Below are 19,387 nucleotides of genomic sequence, written 5' to 3'. Positions count from 1 at the left end.
ATCAAGTGCAAATCTCATCCATAGATATGGACAAGATGAGATTTGTCTTTTTTGGATAACTTTAACCTCCAATTTTTCTTTGCATGAACACATTACAGATATTCTCTCCTCAGCATCCAAGAATTATGCTTTCTCTTTTGCTCAAGGCTTTTCTTTACCTCCGAACAGCCTATTAATTCTATACAAATCGCAAATCCATCCAACCATTGAATATTGTTCTCACATTTGAGGTGGAGTCTGCAAGAGCTGTATGAATACTTGGCTCAGGACAAAAGTTAGATTGATAATAACCCATATCTCAAGGATTCACTCCACTCTTTCATATACAGCATTGTGTTTCTACTGAGTGAATTTTCTACAAATATTTAATGATCACTGACCACAGCTATCATTGTTAATTCCCTCCATTCTCCACCAGATCTGTAAAAACATATGCAGTGGCTACAACACTTCTTCATATTTTAACTACTCCAAATTCGCAGGCAAATTTTTCTTCCTTTTCTTTATTCTTTCTACTGCTGCCTTTGGTACAGTCTTCCCTCTCATGATTCACTAAACAGTTTTCAAATCCCATATTAACAAGTTCCTTCTTTCCCCATATGCAGCACTAATGTACTATAGATTAAATAATATGTCATGTACAGAATTATCTTGATTTTTTTTTTTTTTTGCAGTATTTAACCCAGAGGATTGCTGCAATACTGAGAAGGATGCTGACCTGCAGAGATAAAAGAATTATCATTCTGTTGTATAAGACCCTGATCAGACCACACTTAGACTATTGTTCTCAGATTTGGTCCCCAGGATATGAAGGGGATAAATTAACCATTACAGAGGAGGATTTCAGGATTGTACAATGTTAGTTATGAGGATCGGCTGAGGGAATGTCGACTGCAGAGTTTGGTAGATAGAAGAAGGAGAAGTGATGTGATTGAGACTTTAAACTGTTGAGAGGTGCTTACAGGGTTGACATTGGGGAGTTTGTTTGCTTGGTTGAACAGCGGGAAGGAGTGATGACAAGGGGCCCATCCCTGGAAGTTACGAAAGGAAGCTGTGAGCAAGAGAGTGAGGAGTGGTTTCCTTGCATGGAGGGTGGTTGAACCGTGGAATGCATTGCTTGATAGAGTGGTGAGAGCGAGAACAGTCAATGAGTTTAAGGAGTGGTATGATAGACTTTGTGTTTCCTAGGAGGGACCTCCTGCAAGGAGTCTTGATAGACTTTGTGTTTCTTAGGAAGGACCTCCTGCGATGAGTCTTTTGACTCCATGGAGCCTGAATGATGATAATATTATTATTCTTCAATGTAGCATACCATTTATATTTGTATCAATAATAAGCAAACTTCATAAATAATATGAAATAATTTGCTAAATAAAAAACAGGATATGTATATTACTTATAGATATTGTTGGCCACCATGTTAGATTAGTGTGCAACTGTCCACATAGAATGCATACATTTTTTCTCACACTAATAGTATACAGCTATTTAATACAAGTTAATCTGAAAATATATTTATTTTATTTAATAGTGGTGCTCACGTGATCCTAGGTGTAAGAAACTTCAACTTACAGATCTTCTGGTATCCCCTGTACAGCACATTATGAGAGTACCTTTAATCCTCAAAGAAATTGAACTGAGAACTGAAAAACCAGAAGAACAAAGAGCCATTGCTGCAATAGTGGAAGCAGAGGAAAATTCAATAAGTAAGTAGTATAATCAGGATTTTCCTGTGGAGAAATAACTTTTCCAAAAGGAAGATTAAAGGAAATGATTTTTAAAACTTTTTTGTTATTATCTATCAATATCATAATTATTATTTTACGTAGTATTATTTACTTTTCGTATCTTAGCGTGTCTGGGTGATTTTTGTGTGTTTTCTGAGTTGTTTCAATTAGTAATTTGATAGATACGATTATTTGTGCACATGACGCTTATAAGGAGGAATACAATGGCGTCCACATCACCATCTTTGTCAAAAAATTTTAATTTAAAGGATTTTATTCAGTGTACCGTTTTTGAAATGTATGCTTTGAGGAGAGCGGTTGGAGTCTGGTTAGACAATGATAGTGGAGTTAATGTGTGCAGAAAGTGTAAGGAATGTGAGGATTTAAAGAGTGTTTCAGGTCGTGAGAGTGATATCGTTGTTGAAAGTGAGAATGTAGAAAATAGTGATATGCAAGGTATGAATAGTGATATTTGCGAGGTAGTACCAGATAGCTGTGAGAGTGGCGTTGAAAGTGAGAATGAGGGTAAACATACAGAACGAATGAATGAATTAACGGATAATAAAAATGATGAGACAGATGCAATGAGTGAGATCACACGGTTACGCGGAGTGATACACAGGGCAAATCAGCAGCTGGAGCGTTGGCAAAAATGTTTACCAAGCGTACCAAATAATAAACGGCAAAAGTATGATAAGAAAATAAGAGTATGATAGTGAGTCTAAACAAAATGAGAGAGCGAGTGTTGTACGGAGATTTGTTAGTAAGAGGTGTGATAGATGAGAGCTTAACAAAATCGTACCAACCTGGTGCGAATGTTAAGGATGTAAGTGAGTCAGTTAGAATGCAAAAGCAGAGGGTGAAAGAATTGATAGTGGTAGCAGGAACAAATGATTTGAAAGGAGACAAAATGGCTTTGAGAGAGGATTTGAAGGAATTGCTTGAGGTAGCAAAAGAGAAGAGTGAGAGAGTTAGGATGGTGAGTCTGTTGCCACGGTATGACAGTGAAGAGTATAGAAGGAGGGCCAAAATTGCCAATGACTTTATGCGCGGATTATGCAGGAGGAGTGGTGTGGAATTTGTGGATGTGTGGAGTGAGTTTGATAGGTGAAAGGATTTATATAAGATGGATGGTTTACATTTGAATGGATTTGGTGTACGGAGACTTGAAAAGGTGTTGTTGAATGAAGTGGATGTGCAGAATCAGGGAAACTAGAGTTATTAAGGGGGGGGGGAAGTAGATATGCAGACAGTTGAGTGTATGAATTTGTGTAATATGCCCAAGTGAGTACAAAGGACAACAAATCAGAATGGGATAGTTAGTATAAGACATCAAAATAGGGATGGGACAAATGGGCTTCTGAAATTCATGTATACTAATGCCAGAAGTATTAGGAACAAGAAGGAAGAATTTTTGGCCTTGGTTGTCACTTCCAGGCCACAGGTTATTGGCATTAGTGAAACATGGCTGACAGAAGATGATATAGCTAGTGGGACATAATGTGAGGGTTATGGTGTGTGTGTTCAGGAGTGACAGGGAGAATAAAATGGGGAGAGGAGTGTTATTGATGATAGCTGATGAGCTGCAGCCAAGGAGAATAGAAGTGGAACTGCAGGATAGAGAAAAGAGCACATTTGAGGCTATTTGTGTGAGATTGAGACTAGCAGAACAAAATATACAGTTCGGTGCTGCTATAGACTAGGTGATGGAATAGATGGTGGAGACAGTATGCATAAGCAAATAGAAGAAATGAGTGAAAGGAGAGTAATTATTATGGGAGATTTCAACTATGTAACATTGACTGGAAGGAGGAGAGGACACATGGGAAAAAGGAATTGGATTTTATGCGGTTATTAAGGGATAACTATCTGCAACAGCATGTAATGGAAAATACTAGGGTCAGAGAGTGCTTGACCTAGTAATTGCATCTGAGAATTTGGCTGTAATGAATATGACCACATTGCCACCAATTGGTGAGAGTGATCATAGGGTCTTGACTTGGGAGGTGGCTAAAGGTGTGGAATTTACAATTAAGACAGGGTACATGTGGAATTATCGAGTTGGCAAGTATGGCAAGCTTAGGAGTTTGATTGGTTCAGTGCCATGGCATGCAAAACTGCAAGGGCTGGATGTTGATAGTGCATGGGAGGTGGTTAAGAAGTTTTTGCATGAGGCAATGGCTGACTGTATACCTAGATCTGAATAATAAATCAAGTAGGGGTTAAATGGATGAATAACACCATTAAGCTTGAGTTGCAAAAAAAGAAACAACTATGGAGGGAATTTAAGGAGAAAGGTGATGGCAGGCGCATGAACGGCATAAAGTGCAGGCCAGAAGGGTAATAGCGAGTGTGGTAAGAAAAGCAAAAGCAGGTTATGAAAGAACATTAGCCATGCAGGCTAAAGAGAATCCCAAACAGTTTTTTCAACATGTGGCAAGTAAAAGAAAAAATGTATATGGCAGAATGATTTTAAAGAATGCCGATGATAGGGAGGTAACTGAATCAGTTGATATAGTTGAATTACTGAGCGAGCACTTTGCAAGAGTATATCATCCAGGTGGTGACATTGCAGGAATGAATGAACCAATAGCTTATATGGGAATTGTGGTAAATGAAGTGGAGGTGAATAGTCTATTACAAAACCTCAATGTCAATACATCTGTGGATTGGATGGTATACCAGCTCGTGTCATACGTGAAGTGGCTAAAGAATTGTCAGTACCCTTGACCATTTTGTTTAATTTGAGTCTCGGGTCTGGGTTAGTTCCGAGGGGGTGGAAAAACGGAAAATAGTTCCACTGCATAAAGGAAGTTCCATAACTGCTGTTTTAAATTACCGACCGATCACCATATCAAGAATCGTTGTCAAGGTCTTGGAGAAATTAGTCAAGAGAAAAATACAGGATTGGATAGATGAAAATGGGATACTATATGGACGACAGCATGGTTTTGTGAAGGGTAGATCATGCCTCAGTAACTTGCTCACGTTTTATAACACAGTGATGGCTGATCTGGATAAGGATAATCGGTTTACAGTGATTCTACTGGAACTTGCTAAAGTCTTTGACAGGATACCACATGGAATTCTAATCAGTAAACTGCAGCATATGGGGATGGATATAGGGTTGGTGAGATGGATAGGAGGGTGGTTGATGGAGACATATCAGAGTGTGGTTTATTCAGAAGTACAGTCCAAAATACGGCCTGTGACTAGTGGTGTGCCGCAGAGTTCTGTTCTTGGACCACTACTTTTCAATTTGTTCATTAATGATATAGGAAAGGATTTGAGAGGAAGTGTTCATTTGTTTGTTGATGATGCAAAGTTGGGTACAGCAATAGTGAGTGCACAGGATGTCAAAATTTTGCAAGATGATTTGGATAGTTTGAAGGACTGGGCTAAGGAGAATGGATGTCAATTTAATGTGGCAAAGTGTAAGGTTATGCATTTTGGGGTGAAAAGATCAGCAGCAGGATATCACATTTGTGGAATTGTACTCCAGGAGATTGATGAAGCCAAGGATTTGGGAGTGCTGGTGGATAGGGAGTTGAAGTTTAGGGGGGCACATCGCAAAAGTGGCTAAATCAGCTCATCAAATCACTTGGTTGCTGAAAAATACTTTAACAAGCAGAGACAAACAGGCTATTGTTCCTCTGTATCGAGCCTTGATAAGACCCCATCTAGACTACTGTGCCCAGATATGGGCGCCAGGGTTTCTTCTTGATGGGGAGAAGGTAGAGAGGATCCAGAGATGAGTGACCAAGATGATAGCAGGTCTATGGAATGAACCTTATGAGAACAGGTTGAAGATTTGTGGGTTGCAGAAATTGGTTGATAGGCAGAAAAGGGGTGATATGATTGAGACATTCAAATTACTGAAGGGTTTCTATAAGATTAATTCAGAAGATATTTTTGAGAATAGGACTGGTGGTGGGAGGACTAGGGGCCATACATGGAAGCTGGGAAAGAGTGTGGTTAGCAAGGGTGTTAGAGCTAGGTTTTTTAGTTGGAGAGTGGTGAATGAGTGGAATAAGCTGCCAGAGTCTGTTGTGGGTGCCATGACTGTGAATGAGTTCAAGGCGAGGTATGATAGATACTATGTGAATGTCGAATAGTTGTTTTGACATGATGTTAGGGCCTCCCTTGATGAGTCTGTCGACTCCTTGGAGTTGCCCATAATAATAATAATTACGTAACCTCCAGGGAGTCCAAACACTCATCGAGGTAGGGCATCTACTCTACAACTCTGTCTCCACCCAATTCTCCAACTACAATCATCATCTACACCAATACCATCTACCACCAACCACCACTAATATTTTCACAGACAATCACGAACATCCATTCCCGTGGCAGGATTCAAACCCGCAGCCTTTTGGCTGGAGAGCGAACAAAAATTCAGTACAATGATGAAACTGCCAAAGCAGTGAACCATCACTTTCTCCATCATTCTCCATCATTTTGGTATGCATATAGGTAGCAGGTAGATACCTCCTTAAATGGGGGGGGGTGACAGATCATAGCTACAACCAGATGAGAAATAAGGGCATTCTTAAGACCCCCCTTAAAAGAAAAAAAAAGTCTGAATTTTGAATTAAATAACAAAAAACAAATCTTACATATGTTCTTTAGTCTATTATTGCTACTTATTTTTTGTTAAATTATCTTTTCTATTTTCTTCAACATCTTAATGGAACATTTAGGTTTAATGCTTCTGTTACCAGATCTCGCCATCTGTCTCTATCATAGACTGCATCTGGAATGGTGTTCATCCAGTTGTCATAGGCCTTTCGTTACCACATCCACTCATTGTTCTGTCATCTATCTCCCACACATGGCTAACCACTCAGTTCTCTTACTTATTATAAGTGATAAAACATTGGGTCTTTGACGCAAGTTTTGTAGTTCCTCATTATGTTTGTGTTCATACAGAGTGGTATTTTGATTTTAAGATGATTCAAAAAAATCTTTCTCTTATACCTTTCTTTCAAATGTGGTTTTCCATTATCTCCCAGTTAATAATTTGGTTTAATCCTTTATCCAAGTGTAAGCAAACAAAGTTTGTGCCTGAAGTATTTTCAGGACTGGGGGCAACTCATGATAAAGGTGGAATAAGTTCTGATCACTTGCCTTAGTATCCCATAAAGCACATCTCCTTGCAGACATATATACTGCTATGCATTAAGGAAAAGGTCACTACCCAGACTGGTTTCGACCTTTACTGAGGTCTCATCAGTGGGAGCCAGACCCAGAGGTGGTGATACTAAGGTGGAAGTAATGCAGACGTCATATCACCATATACCAGTTGCCAAAAGGTGTCAACACCTTATTATTAAAATTCTCTGGATTAAAGATAGTTGAATGAAGTTTTTTCACTTGGCTATGCTACCAATTATATATTTGGTTTAATCCTTTATTCAAGTGTAAGCAAACAAAGTTTGCACCTGAAGTATTTTCAGGACTGGGGAAACTTGTGGTAAAGGTGGAATAAGTTCTGATCACTTGCCTTAGTATCTCCCATAATGCAAAGCACATCTGACTTCTGCATTACTTCCACCTTAGTATCACCACCTCTGGGTCTAGCTCCACTGATGAGACCTCAATAAAGGTCGAAACTGGTCTGGGTAGTGGCCCTTCCCTTAATGCGTAGCATTATACATGTCTGCAAGGAGATGTGCTTTGCATTATGGGAGATACTAAGGCAAGTGATCAGAACTTATTCCACCTTTACCATGAGTTGACCCAGCCTGAAAATACTTCAGGTGCAAACTTTGTTTGCTTACACTTGGATAAACGATCAAACCAAATATATATATAATTGGTAGCATAGCCAAGTGAAAAAACTTCCATTATCTCTCTTATGTTACTGACCATGTTTCACAAATGTTAATTAATCTGTGGATTTTTCTTGATAATATTTTGAATTTTAGGAGTTGCAAAATATCTACAGTTTGCCATTTCAGTTCTCTCCTCTGTCTCATAATGCACATGTCATTGTAACTTATCCATCTGCTCAAAGATATAATTATTAACAAACCAAGATGGATTGTCCTGACGAGTCCTTAAAATGCACATATATTTAGTCTTTTCCTGGATTATAACAGGATTCATTGGCTCACTTGCTTTAATTTAGATATAGTTTGCATAGTCTCCAAGAATAACAATGTCACCAGCATAAGCTAATAGAATATTCCTTTCCATTCATTTCCATTTCTAATTTGTTCATTTAGTCTCTAATGACTGTTTAAAATGGTAGGTTGAATGGGATCAGTGAGAGAGAGAGATAATATCCTTGGAAAAGTCCAGATTTTATTTCAAAACTTGATGAATATCTCTGTAGAAAATGTACATTACAGAGAGTGTGATGATTATATACTTCTAAAATATATATACTGTATATATATTACAAACATTCATGGATGGAATTCACATAAAAAAAAGTTAGTAGGGCCTTAAAAGGCAAACTGTAAGACAAGTGTAAAAGCTAACTTAGATGATGGCCAGCCATATGATGGCTTTAGTAAGAAAGAGATATATGTGGGACTATAAGGCTGGTGATTATGACAAAATCAGGAGATGGTTTTATAGCTATATCATAGAATGAGGAATTAGACGGGAAAGAGATCAGTGTTACTAGGGACATACTCAGGAGCTATCTGGCAGAGACAATATCTGAATGTATGCTGAAGGTTAGGAGATTAAATAAGCTCAGTGTAAAATGGATGACTAAAGAGGTGAGGCATGCAATCTGGAAGAAGGCATTATGGAGGCAGTGCAAGATGAGTGGCAATAATCAGTTGCATGAAGAGTACAAAGAGCAAACGAGGAATGTGACTCACTTGATAAGAGTAGCAAAAGTGCAGTATGAGTTGGCTAATGAAGCCAAAAGAAATCCTGGAGTTTTCTTCTGATATGTGACCAGTCAAAAAATGAATGATTGCAGAAGGATGATGCTGATTGGCAAAAATGGTAGAAATAACCACTTTGGAGGATATAGTTAAGATATATATTAAGTGAGCAATTCATACAAGTATTTCATCCTCATGAATGTGACATTTTGCAGAACTTGAATGCTAGGAAGGGAGAGAGGAGATGCTGATGATGAGTGAACAGGAGGTATATGTGGAACAGGAGGTATATGAGTAAACTTGGTGTGAATAAGGCTGTAAGACTTGATGATATCACTGCATATTTAAGGGAATTATCCAAAGAATTAACAACAGCATTGATATACCTTTTTAACATGAGTCTTAGATGGCTCTATTATTTTCGTGGATCAGGTTTTTAATCTTATTCAGAAGCTGGTCAGAATGTGTGTGTGTGTGTGTGTGTGTGTGTGTGTGTGTGTGTGTGTGTGTGTGTGTGTGTGTGTGTGTGTGTGTGTGTGTGACACATCCACAGTGGCAACTGTTAATGCAGTTATCTGCTCAAAATTGAGCTATCAGGTTTTTCCTTTGAGTTGATGGCTGGAACTGTGCTGCTAACAGATTCATATAGAGCGGTTATTAGTTTTCTCCAGTTGACAGTTGCGACCCGATCTGGATATTTTCATGTTGTAAACCCAGCTGGAAGAAAACTAGGTTGTGATCAGATTTGAGGTTGTCTGTCACACTTATTTAGTATTAATTCATGATATTTTGTAGTATCACTAGGTCAAGGACATGAGGAAGTCCTGCCACATTATAGTATGTGGGTTCTGGAGGTCCTACTGTATTCCTGGAGGCAACAAAATTGTTGAGGTTTTTACCATTTAGATTTGCAGTTCTGCTGTTCCAGGCTGTGTGCTTAGCATTCAGGTCTCCTGCTACTAGCACTGCTTCATTTGTGTCTGGAATTTCAGTCAAGTTGCTTCCAGTAACTTTGTTTGGAGAGTTATATACAGAGTATATTTTCAGGGGACCCACATTTGCCAGTTGGACCTCCATTTATGTTCATAGTGGAAGGATTTACAATTTCAATGAGTTTGACAAATATGGCTGTGCTGCACTCCCTCCCCCGAGATGTTGGTCTGTTATTGTGATTTAAAACATAGTTACTGAGCCTTGGGTTGTCGGCTGGTTGAAGGTGCATTTTGTATACAAGGATTACCTGAGCATTATAGCATGTGGTAAATTTTTGTAGTTCATGCATTTTGTTTCTTAAACCATTGGCATTCTAGAACACAATCTGTAGAGAGTTTGGCTTTCTATGTTTGTTAACCCTTGATTAGTGCAGTAAGAATTGCTTGTGTTTGTCTCACAAAGTTGTCTGTGGAGTCCTCTGGCTTGGGTTTGCTTTGCTGAACTCACTTGATTAACATTTCACCCAGAGTGACTGCTATGACTGTAGCTGTAGTCGATTTGGTTGGACATTAGGTTTAGTTTTAGTTTTTCCCACAGGATTTGAAGCCACCATGTCTGTGTATGATTCATGTGCTTGGGTGGTTTGTTGTGCCATTTGGGATTATCAGCATTTGCTGTGGATTGTTGTGCAGTTGTTTCTTTTGTTGATTTTTGGGTGGCCAAGTATTTATTGCACCCTCTGTAGTTAGCAGGAATACAAACTGCTGCAGTTGCCTCTGTTTTTATTTTTTAGATGAAGCCATTGTGTGGTTTTCTCTGTATTTAATGCAGCAGAAATCAGCCTTCCAGCAGCATTGTGAGTGGCTGAATTTTTGACAATGTTCATTGAAGGTGATCAGGTTATTCTGATCTTCAATGGCATCAGATTCTGATGCCATTGAAAAATGGTATGAGATCAGTGTTTAAGGTACTAGTTGCATGACACCTTTGAAGCTTGGAATTCTTCAACTGCATGGTTTGTCAAATGAGCAGGATGAATGAAATGTATTATTATTATCATCATCATCATCAAAGCTGGGTATTGGATTAGTGATTGAGAAGTAGTTCAGTTATGTATAAGAGGAAGAGGATAGATGATAGAACAGAGCCTTGATGAATAGAATGCAACAGCATGGATAGAATCCATGCTGGTGGCCATTGATTAACTGATATTTGGTAGACCTCTGTTATTTTGGAGAGTACTGAGCTGATGGCAACTGGCTGGTAGATGGATGGCAGACTGTTGCTTCTACAATATTTTATACTCAGTTGGCACTGGAATAAGTGCCAACTGAGTATAAATATTGTAGAGAGATATAGACAGGTGTTTGTTCTGGAGCATAATGTTTGAGTAATTGGAGAGATGCCATAGGGGCTAGAAAACGTTTTTTTAATGTCTATTTAGTTATTTAGTTTTCTTTTGCTGTCTATTTAGTAAAAACTACAGGAGACATATAGTGCACTGTTTTTGGTGTGGTAGGAGGTGATTTGCCTTGGTCATCTCTGCAGGTGTTAAAGAATAAGAATAATGCCAGGAAATAAGCTTTATTACCCTTAGGTACTTAATTATGATACCATCTGGGAAAGCAAAAGAGAGAGAGAGGGGTGAAAGTGAGTACAGGTTGCATGTGATGACCTTTGAAAGGGACCAGAAGATACAGCTTCCATTTGTTCAGGAGGCAAGTTTTCTATAATTGACTTTATGAAGTCAAATTTCAATTTGCTGATGATTGTTTTGCATTTATGGCATGCTTCAGCATAGGTCATTTGAATATGCTGAATTTTTTACTTCAGCTACTTTAGGCACACCTGAAATAGCTTATAAAGTGGACAGGAATTTGGGATAGAAAAAGGAATGATGGCCTTCATATGTAAGGTAATTCCTGACTTGCTCAGAGCAGATGTTTGGGTCAGAAGAGTGGCAGCACTCATCTGACCATGGAAAGGAAGAAGAAGAATAGAAGTTCCAGACATCATTATTATTATTATTATTACGGGCGACTCCAGAGAGTCCTTAGACTCATCGAGGGAGGCCCTAAACATCATGTCCACACAACTATTCGACATTCTCACAGTATCTATCATACCTTGCCTTGAACTCACTCACTGTCATAGCACCCACAACAGACTCTGGCAGCTTTATCCACTCATTTACCACTCTAAAAGTAAAGAACCCAGCTCTAACACCCTTGCTAACCATACTCTTGCCCAGCTTCCATAGATGTCCCCTTATTTCACTTGGTATCATTGTATCCAAAGGACACAAGGTCAGGGCTGGCTAGAGGATGGGGGGGGGGGGAATTCTGTGAGAGAGAAAACTTGCACAAGATTATGATTTGAATTATTGAAAGTAGAGGTGACTGCTAAAGTATATCTAGACAGAGACCTGATTAAGAAAGGATGAAGGATATTGGGAGAGTAGAGAAGATTATCAGGTATTTGGATTAGTAGATGTACAATTTGTGTTAGGTCATAGTTTATTAGCAAATAATTTTGCATCTTATCCATCTTGGTCAGTAGAAAGTTGTTTATTCTGTACTCACAAAAGTTTAAGGTACAGTTTAATAAGTATTGCGTTAAATAATAATTATGATCTTTCATGGTGATTCTCTTTTGGATTGAGTTCTAATAACAGTAAACACTTAGTTACTAGACTTCTTAGAAGACTTCAAGTAGCATTTAAATATTAATTATATATATATATATTATTATTATTATTTATAATATATTGTGTATATATTATAAATTAATATATATACACACAATTTATTTTTATTTTATCATAAAACACAAAAACTCGTGATACATATGTAATATTTTTCACAGAGATATAAACACATATAGTAATATAGTATATGTATTTATATGTCTATATTTAATCATGTTTAATAATTGGATTTTTTAGAAAATCTCTTGTGGCTTGTGAATATCTGAAAAGTGTCATATACAACTCTTTGACCTAGGAAACTTGGCCACCCCTGATAAGATTGTATGTGCACATGCGCATGTATATGTGAGACATTTATTAATTTTTTTTTCTAGCTAAAAAGATGTTTTTTTTTTAGTTATTATTTTGTTAATATAGTTAAAAGTAATGAAATATAGACAGACTAAAACAAATTTGTTGCCTTACCTGACCTTAGGGGAACTGGATGATAAAATGAAATGGCTGAAGAATTTTGAACGACTCTTGGATATTCAGCGTAATATTGTATGGCCATCAGTCACTGAATTGGATCCAAAAGCATTTATACCTGAGGTAAATCACAAGAAATATATATAAAACATAATTCTTAGATTTTTAAATTTCACCCTCCATTTCTTTCAGAGTTCCAGAATATTCATTTTAACTCATTTAAAACTAGAACACTACCAGTTAGATTTATCACTAACTGCTGTGCTTTATGGATATAATATGAAATGCACACAGTAAGGTAATAACATAGAATAAGCACAAGTGTTTGAGTATTTGAGCACAAGTACTCAACTGTAGATGATACTTGTTTGATACAAAGCCAGGATGCTAATCAACTCAGACTGAGCATAGACTGAAAGTTTCACTTATTCTTTGAAGTCAATTTCGTTAGTGAATGTTTGAAAGTCTTTGGATGAGAGATAATTCTCATCATCCAGTCTAATATCGCTATCTTTTTTATTAGAAGTCTGAATTGAATTGAATTGAATTGAATTGAATTGAATAGACTGTTTTAGTCTCTCATGCAGGATTCTGAATTTTTTAACCCTTTTTAACCCACAATATTCATCTGTTGTTATCAGCCTGTTGCATCCCAATACTGGGCCTTTCCAAAATTATCCATTCCTCTCTCTCCCACTGGACATCCTCCTCATCCAATTGTTTTATATTATTCCTATGATCTCATCGCTTCACCTCATTCATTGTCTTCCTTTGGATCTCCTCCTTTCTCTGGGAATTTAGATTTAGTGTAGTCAGGACTGTCCATCTGTAAGCTTTCATCCTGGCTACATGGCCAGCACAGGTCTACTTAACTATTTGGCTTTTTGTATAACATAAACAATTATTGTGATGTAACTAATTGTCTGAACTTTTTACCTTCTGTGCTTATTAATTCTCAAAATACTTTTCTCCATTTTTGTTCTTTTTTTTTTGTCAAGGACCATGTTTGGGCATCATATGTCAATGTGAGCAATATAATGGAATCCACTTTCTTCTTTTTAAGAGAGGGAGAGATGGATAAATTACATTCATCATTGGCCCAATTTTCAGTAATTATATTACATTCTTTGGTTACTTGGACTGTATTTCTAGGTCTTGCCTATTGTTAAAGTATACTAGTTGCTGATAGGTATACTGTGGCACATATTACTTTTTGATACTATCTACAAACTAGGAATTTTCAAGTGATTAGTCATGGTTTTTGTTTTTGTAAAAGCCATTTTCGGTCCCACCAATTTGCTTGTGTTGTTCAGTTCATTTATCATCTCCATCAATTCAATAGAATCTTTTGAGAAAATGGCAATATCATCAGCAAATAGAAAATTGCTTAATATCTTTCCTGAGATATGATACTCTTGTTGATCCAATCAAGTTTTTGGAATACATTTTTGGAAAAGTATAGGGCTACTGGGCTACCTTGTTTAACACCCTTATTATGGAAATTAATCTCTCTTTCTTTGTTTAAGTTTGTTTATGAAATCATTAAACTTAGAGCGGAGTATAGTAACTGGTGAAGAAAAGATGGTGGCGACTTTGTCTTTTGCAGGAATTTAATTTTGATTTCAGTTGTTTTATGAATGTGAGGTGTGCTATATGTATTTGTTCGATTATGTAGATAAATTATGGATATTTAAGGCAGATAGAAGGAGGGTATGTGTGCGAAGTGTGATCTGAATGAGGACTTGATGAGTAGTAACATATTGGTAACTGAAAGTGTTAGTAGCGAGAATGCCACAAGGAGGATGAGTGCTTGTCTGATAGCAAGGAAGAACAACGAGAATGCCACAAGGAGGATAAGTGCTTGTCTGATAGCAAGGAAGAACAGTGTAAAAGAACAGTGAAAAATTGGTAAAAAGTTTTGAAAAAGCGAACGAGCAATCTGATAAACTTAACAGTAGATGATAACAATGATGAAAGTGATACAAATACTGGAAGTTGAAAAACAGAGTGCAATTAAAGGTAAGGTGGTGAGCAGTGTTGATGGTGAACAAGTGTATATGGCTTGTGACAAAATTGAGAGAGTGAATGAGAGCAAATATGTGATTCAAGATTTGAAAGCTGAGTTGGATAAAATGAGGCAAGAGATGAAGTGGATGCAGAGTGAAATTAAGAGAATTTGAGATATGGAAGAATGAAAATGAATGATATCAGTATGAAAGACCAGCAGGTAGCATTGTATGGGGATTCAATTATTAGAGGTGTGGTAAATGAGAAGATGCACAAGATTAGTTTTCCTGGATGTAAAATGAATAAAGTGAATAGTGTGATTGAGGCATTGGATATGAGGAGTAAGCAAGCAAAAGAGTTGGTAGTGGTAATAGGGACAAATGCCTTGACTGGGAACAAGGAACATGTAAGAGTGGATATCAGGGAGTTGTTGAGAAGGGTAAAAGATAATAGTGTGATAGGAAAGGCAGTCAGGGGCTGCCCAGATATGATATAATGCAGAGAGCAAAAATTATGAATGATATATTAGCAGAAATGTGTGAGGAGAAAGGAGTGCAGTTTGTTAATGTGTGGAATGAGTCTGAAGGATGAATTGAACTGTATAAGAGTGATGGTTTTGGCATGAGTCATTTGGAGAGACTGCTGCTGGAATGTGGAGAAATGAGTGCAGAGAATGAATCTGATCAAGTAAGAAGCTATGTGAAAGAGTGGAAGAGTAAGAAAGGTAGAGATTGAAATGGTGTTATGAATGAAGAAGTGGGTAGCAGCAGTACAGAGAATGAGAGAACAAGGGTGCAAGACAAACAGGGAAACAGGGAGGCTCAGGATGGACAGGGGGAACACAGCGTGAGAAAGGTTGATGCTACAAGAGGATGTGAATGTGTGTGTGTAGACAAATAGGGAAGGGGATGATTTAGGATCAAGATTCAAAGATGAATAAGGAGAAAACGACATGGCTCAAGTTAAGTATGGAGAAGTCACATCTAATAAGTGGTATCAATGAAACTTGTTATTTTATTATTATTATGATTCAGGTCTCCAAGGAGTCATGGGAGGCCCACCCTAGAAAACACAAAGTCTATCATAAAAAATGTCTATCAAAGTCATTCCTTGAACCCATTGACCATTCATGCTCTCACCACTATCAGGCAATGCACTCCCTGATAGTGGTGAGAGCATGAATGGTCTCACTGATCTCCTTTCTTCCACCCTCCATGTAAAAAAAATCACTCCTTACTCTCTTGCTCACAACTTTCTTTTGTAGCTTCCACGGATGGCCCCTTGTTGTCAGTCCTTCCTCCTGTTTCGCCAAACAAAAGAACTCCCCAGTGTGAACCCTGTAACTACCTCTCAGTAATTTAAAAGTCTTAATTATATCACCTCTTCTTCTTCTTCTGCTATCTACCAAACTCTGCAGTCTGCATGTCAGCCTATCATCATAATTAACATTTTACAGTCCTGATATCATCTTTGTTATCTGCCTCTGCACCTTTTCCACAGTTAATTTATCCCCTTCAAATTCTGGGGACCAAATCTGAACACAACAGTCCAAGTGTGCTATGATAAGAGATTTATATAATGGAATGACAAATCTTATCTCTGCAGGTCAGCATCCATCTGAATATTGCAGCAATCCTCTGGGTAACCTTTACCACCTATAGATTGGAATGAGCTGTTATGTTTTATATACAAATGCTAGAAGTGTAAGAAACAAGGCATCTGAAATGGTTGCATTAAATGAGTCTGCTCACCCAATAATTGTTGGAATAAGTGAGACATGGTTGGAGAAGAATGACATCCTGACAGGAATAGAGAGGAAAGGGTATGATGTGTTTCATAAAGATAGAAAGGGTAAAAATGGAAGGGGGGGGAGTGCTATTGATGATAGAGAAAGAGAGTTATGTCCATACAAAGTACAGATGCAAGAGCGAAATAGTGCCAGTGGTTTTGAAGCAGTATGGTGTGATATAGAGGTGAACAGAATGAAATACTTAGTTGGATGTTGTTATAGACCTGGTAATGTGGATGGTAGTGACAATGAAATGTATAATCAAATTAGCAAAGTAAATAAGCTCACCCTTCAATGATTGAGAGCGACCATGAAGTGATTACTTGGGTGGCTGCCAGCCTTGTGAGGACCTCTATGAAGAAAGGATATATGTGGAACTACAAGGCTGGTGATTATGTGAGAAGAAAGGAGATCAGTGTTGCTTGGGGGTAATATTCAAGACCTATGTAGTAGAAGCAATGTCTAAATGTATTCCAAGGGTTAGAAGGTAGGTGTTAAATGGATGATTGAAGAGATTAAGCATGCGATACACAGATAAAAGGCATTATGGAAGCAACACAAGAGGAGTGGTAATAATCATTTAAATGAGGATTACAAAGAACAGACAAGGAGGGTGACTTGGTTGATAAAGATAGCAAAAATTCAATGAGCAGCAGTTAGCTAATGAAGCCAAAAAGAATTCTAGGAAGTTCTTTCGATATGTATCTAGTAAAAAAAAGAATGATTATGAAAGGATGACACTGATTGGAGAAAATGGTATAAGAACAACTGCTGCAGAGGATTTGGTTGAGATAGTTAACGAGCAGTTCATAAAGGTCTTTTATTTTCTTGTAAATGTGACATCATGGAGAGTGTGAGAGCAGTTGATGATGAAGAGGAGAGACTGACTGTAAGTGAGCAAGAGGTATATGGAGAATTGAATAAACTTGATGTTAATAAGACTGTGGACTTGATAATATATCACCACATATTTTGAAGAAATGTGCCAGGAAGTTGACATCTGCCTTGATATATTTGTTTATTATGAGTGTTGCACTGGGTCAAGTGCCAAAGGAGTGGAAAGAAGGCAAGATTGTGCCTCTTCATAAGGGATGTTACAAAACTCAAACATCAAATTATAGGCCTATCTGTGTGTCAATTGTGGGGGGCTACATTAATACTTTTTGGAGGCCCTAGGTGCACATCATTATGAGGTCTCAAAAGAACAAGTCTATTTCATTTAATCAAATTCATATGCTATTTTTTTTAGTTTATTGAAAATAAAGTAGATATTTCCATAATAACCCATTTTAATAAAATAAAAATAACACAACATTGGAATACATATATTTATATTTAAAATAAAGTATAAAAATAAATCAGTTCAAATTTAAATTAAAATAAAATTAATAGCTAAAAGTTTTTTTCTGGATTTAGTTTTAGCAAATATATCTATAATGTCATCATAATTAATTGAGTCCATTACATCTGATTCACGTGGAAAGGCTTAGACGTTGGTTATGCATTTTTACTAAATAGCTTAAGGAAATTACAATAGTATTATTCAAGGATATACATTAAAATAAATTTTAATACACTTCCAATATTTTGGCAACATCACATTGCCATTTTCACAGGAACTTAAAAACAAGACATGTGCATGCAAGCACCACAAACAGTAAATGAGGACGAAGCAGGAAGCTATTCTTTCTCCTAAAAGTCCTGATAGTTCCTCCTAGCGGACAATGTTGGTATTCTTGGGCGATTAGGCTGAAGGTCTTCTGATGTAAGTTTCCCAAATTTGGGGCAGTCTCATGCAACCAAATTTGTTGGGGTTTGGATTGTTTCTTAGGGCTGAGGCTGATTCCATGAAAAGCCTTTCGTATTTGAATTTACTATGGTGTATTATCGTGGCTTTCTTCCACAGTATTCTATGGCAGGTATCCAGTTCATGGTCTGCAAGACCAGAGTGGCTGTATTGGTGAAACAGGATGTAATCCTTGTGTTCTGAAATTCTGATATTAGCTGTCCTGCCTGTTTGGCCAAAGCAGGACAGCTTACAGCTGCAAGGGACCTGGTATACACTAGGTATGTCTAGTGGCGGGGAGGTTGGTCTTTGGTAGAGCGGATAAGGGATGCCAATTTTTTATATGGTCTGTAACAAGAAGTTATGTTTTTTTAGGATTTTTGTAATTTTTTCCGAGGCGCCTCGGATATAGGGTATGGTGATGGATTTAGAGTAATCCTTGTTGTGTGTGTGTGTGTGTGTGGGTTATTGGTTTCAATATTTTTTGGATTTTTTTTTTTTTGGGGGGGGGGATAGCCATTGGCTGAGAAAGTGTTGAGAATGTAGTTTAGTTCTGTGGTTAGGGCATTGTCATTTGAACAGATGAGTTTAGCCCTGTTGTGTAGTGTCTTAATGACTCCATATTGTTGTGAGGGGGTGTGGTGGGACTGTTGGTGAATGTATCTACCTGTATGGGTGGGTTTTCTATAGACTGAGAAAACCAAGGTTCCATCAGGCTGGCAGGTGACTAGTGTGTCTAAGAAAGGAAGGCAGTTCTTTTTTTCTTCTTCCAGGGTGAATTTGATTCTGGGGTGTTGGTTGTTTAAGTGTGTTAAGATGGAGAGGAGTGCATCGGAGCCATGTGGCCAAATAGCGAACACATCATCAACATAGTGAAGCCATATGGTTGGTTTTTGTGGGGCAGAGTTTAAGGCTTTCTCTTCAAAAGTCTCCATATAAAAATTGGCCAAGGGTGGGGAGAGAGGAGAACCCATGGCTGTCCCCTCTATTTGTTTGTAGAATTTTCCTTGCCAAACAAAATAACCTGAGTTCATTGTGAACTGAAATAGGGCTGTGATATCAGGAGGAAATTTAGCTTGGATTAGCTCTAAGGATTCATTGAGTGAAACATTTGTGAATAAG

The 19,387-nt window shown here is 37.6% G+C and overlaps 1 protein-coding gene across 3 annotated transcripts in view; it reads left to right on the top strand.

Annotated features, from left to right (window-relative positions):
* LOC150108371 (pleckstrin homology domain-containing family G member 7-like) overlaps positions 1 to 19,387 on the top strand; it is a 289,192-nt gene that overhangs the window by 179,025 nt on the left and 90,780 nt on the right. For all 3 annotated transcript variants that reach the window (XM_090390719.1, XM_090390718.1, XM_090390720.1), the window contains 2 exons: positions 1,532 to 1,706; positions 12,691 to 12,806. In XM_090390719.1, the coding sequence (XP_090246845.1) occupies positions 1,532 to 1,706; positions 12,691 to 12,806 (291 nt within the window). The remainder of the gene's footprint in view (positions 1 to 1,531; positions 1,707 to 12,690; positions 12,807 to 19,387) is intronic.

This window comes from Typopeltis vanoorti, chromosome 3, assembly GCF_054136105.1.
Source record: "Typopeltis vanoorti isolate ZY-2024b chromosome 3, IOZ_Tvanoo_1.0, whole genome shotgun sequence".
Lineage (NCBI taxonomy): Eukaryota > Metazoa > Arthropoda > Arachnida > Uropygi > Thelyphonidae > Typopeltis > Typopeltis vanoorti.
The sequence above is the reverse complement of the archived record's forward strand: the minus strand, read 5'-3'. Positions and strand labels throughout refer to the sequence as shown.